This window comes from Argopecten irradians, chromosome 13 (genome assembly GCF_041381155.1).
Source record: "Argopecten irradians isolate NY chromosome 13, Ai_NY, whole genome shotgun sequence".
Lineage (NCBI taxonomy): Eukaryota > Metazoa > Mollusca > Bivalvia > Pectinida > Pectinidae > Argopecten > Argopecten irradians.
Genome location: NC_091146.1, coordinates 12,732,070 through 12,734,405, shown reverse-complemented (window position 1 = coordinate 12,734,405; position 2,336 = coordinate 12,732,070). Strand labels below are relative to the sequence as shown.

Here is a 2,336-nt window from a genome sequence, read left to right as displayed (position 1 = left end):
ACCTCACACAGTTTTTAAAAATCATGTATTTTAAATATCACATCATCATGTCACGTGGGTTCATGTCACGTGGGTGACATTAGGTTCATAGGTTACCAATGTGATTCGCGAAAAAGAAACCCCTGTGAATAAGTTCCGAACGGCATACAGCTGTGTAACAACTATAGAGTATGTAGGTATAAAGTTCGTAGTTAATTGTATTACATTATAGCCATATGGCTCCAGGTAGTCTACATAAGTGTTCTCTGGTCTCTTTTTGTTTTTAATTATTAAACCAAAAACTAAGTCTAATTCAGGACTTGAAACCAGAACAAGGGCTGTTAATTATATGTATGTTATATCTCAATTCACAAAAATTATCATACAAGGTCATTCCAATTAGCAATTTCATTCGTAAGACATAGAAATAAGTACTGAGGTTTTTTGTCCGATAATAAAACAAATTATGATTTTAAATTCAAGATGTCTCATAGGGTTCCAACTTTATTGGGTGTAACTAATTAGACGACTATGGGTCTATAATCAGTCATTCAATTGCAGTTTAGGTTTTACATTGTTTTTAAAAACCGTCAAGGATTTTGATTTTTAACATATCATGGCAAAACCTGCCTAAGCTAACGTTATATCTGTTAAATACAAAAAAAATGTAAGTCGTATACCAAGCTAGGGTATGGAATCTTTTAAATCAGTGATGAACATGAAAACTATGTGTTTGCTCCTCATATATATGACTCTTAAATTCGAAATGGTTTTGAGTGGATCACAATGTTGGGGTTCCGTACGAAACATTAAACCTGGACGAAATATATCTAATGCGTTTCTTACCTTGGATGCCACTGGGTTACAACAATGCTACAAAGCCTGTTTGCTGAGATTGAAATGTGAGATAGCCTCTTTAGATTCCATTATGTTGACTTGCCAACTGGGAGAAAATATTTCTGAAAGTGCTTTATCTCCTAGTTATACTACTGGTACAGTTTCCAGATCAACCTTAGCACAGTTTGAACCTTTCCTTCTGGACTCTTGTGTCAGTCACTCCTGTGAAGTGGATTATGTGTGTGTAGAATTGACCAGTGGCCAGTCGACGTGTGTGTATAATATCGCAACTCTGACGACGACAGAGAAAACAACTCCGACGACAGAAACAACAACTCCGGTGACGACAGAGAAAACAACCCCGGCGACTGCAGAGAAAACAACTCCGACGATGACAGAGAACACAACTCCGGCCACTACAGAGAAAAAATCTCCAGTGACGACAGAGAAAACATCTCCGGCAACTACAGAGAAAACATCTCCGGTGACGACAGAGAAAACATCTCCGGCAACTACAGAGAAAACATCTCCGGTGACGACAGAGAAAACAACTCCAGAGACAATAGAAACAACAAACTCGGCGACGACAGAAACAACATTTACGGCGACGACAGCAATGATCCTGACAACGTGTGGAATGCTTCAGTCTACTCCGAATGCAATTACTCCAACATCTTCAGAGTCCTCTCCAGTTGGAACATCGCTTAAATACAAGTGTGCTTCTGGATTTGTTCTGACCGGAAGTGCAGAGGTCACGTGCCAACAGAATGGACAGTGGTCATCGCCGTCGTTTACCTGTGCAGCATGTGAACTAAATGGTTTTAAATACGACCAGTTCAGTAATTTCTGCTACAAGATACAACTAAACAAGTATACTCATTCAGATGCATTGTCTTATTGTATAGGACAGGGAGGTCACTTGGCTAAAGTGGATACAGAGGAGAAAATCAAAACCTTGGCCAATAGTCTTCCAATACCTTCGCAATCGTTTGTAGACGGTTCGGATAAAGCTAGAGAAACTAAATGGGTATATACTGATGGCACAAGCGTGAACATGGATTTATTCATTAACAGATATGCCCACAATAGACAAATACTGCTGTCTGGCGAACTGCGCAAATGGTTATAACATTCCTAGTATTATACATATGCAAAATGTGTGAACAGGTGACTGCATAAAATTCCGCTCGAATTGATCAATTTTGTGAAAAAGGAACTACCTTAATTTTTTTTTTTTGAGGTGATATTTTTAGATAACGCCTTTGGAATGCCCACAACAAATACTTAACAAAACAAGTATCGATAAACTTTGTGACCAAGCCCCATCTTATCAAGAAATCAAATATCCTAAAAAAATCTTTAACTGTAAAACAGTGAATCGAACGATTTTTACGTTAGGAAGTACATCGCTCATTAAACACGGCTTTATGACAAGTTTATCATAAAGATAAGCTAAGGTTCATATATTACGGAAGTGCATAGGTAAATTATATTTTACTCTTGTTGTCAGTACAGATAAA

General features: G+C 37.8%; 1 protein-coding gene across 1 annotated transcript; it reads left to right on the top strand.

The window, feature by feature from the left end:
• Positions 1 to 745: 745 nt before the first annotated feature.
• On the top strand, positions 746 to 1,945 carry LOC138305607 (uncharacterized). Its single transcript, XM_069245909.1, has one exon. The coding sequence runs from the start codon at positions 746 to 748 to the stop codon at positions 1,943 to 1,945; it is 1,200 nt and encodes a 399-aa protein (XP_069102010.1).
• Positions 1,946 to 2,336: the final 391 nt, after the last annotated feature.

Excerpts from the sequence above, each read along its gene's own strand:
- LOC138305607 (XM_069245909.1), top strand. The coding sequence starts at position 746 with ATGGTTTTGAGTGGATCACAATGTTGGGGTTCCGTACGAAACATTAAA.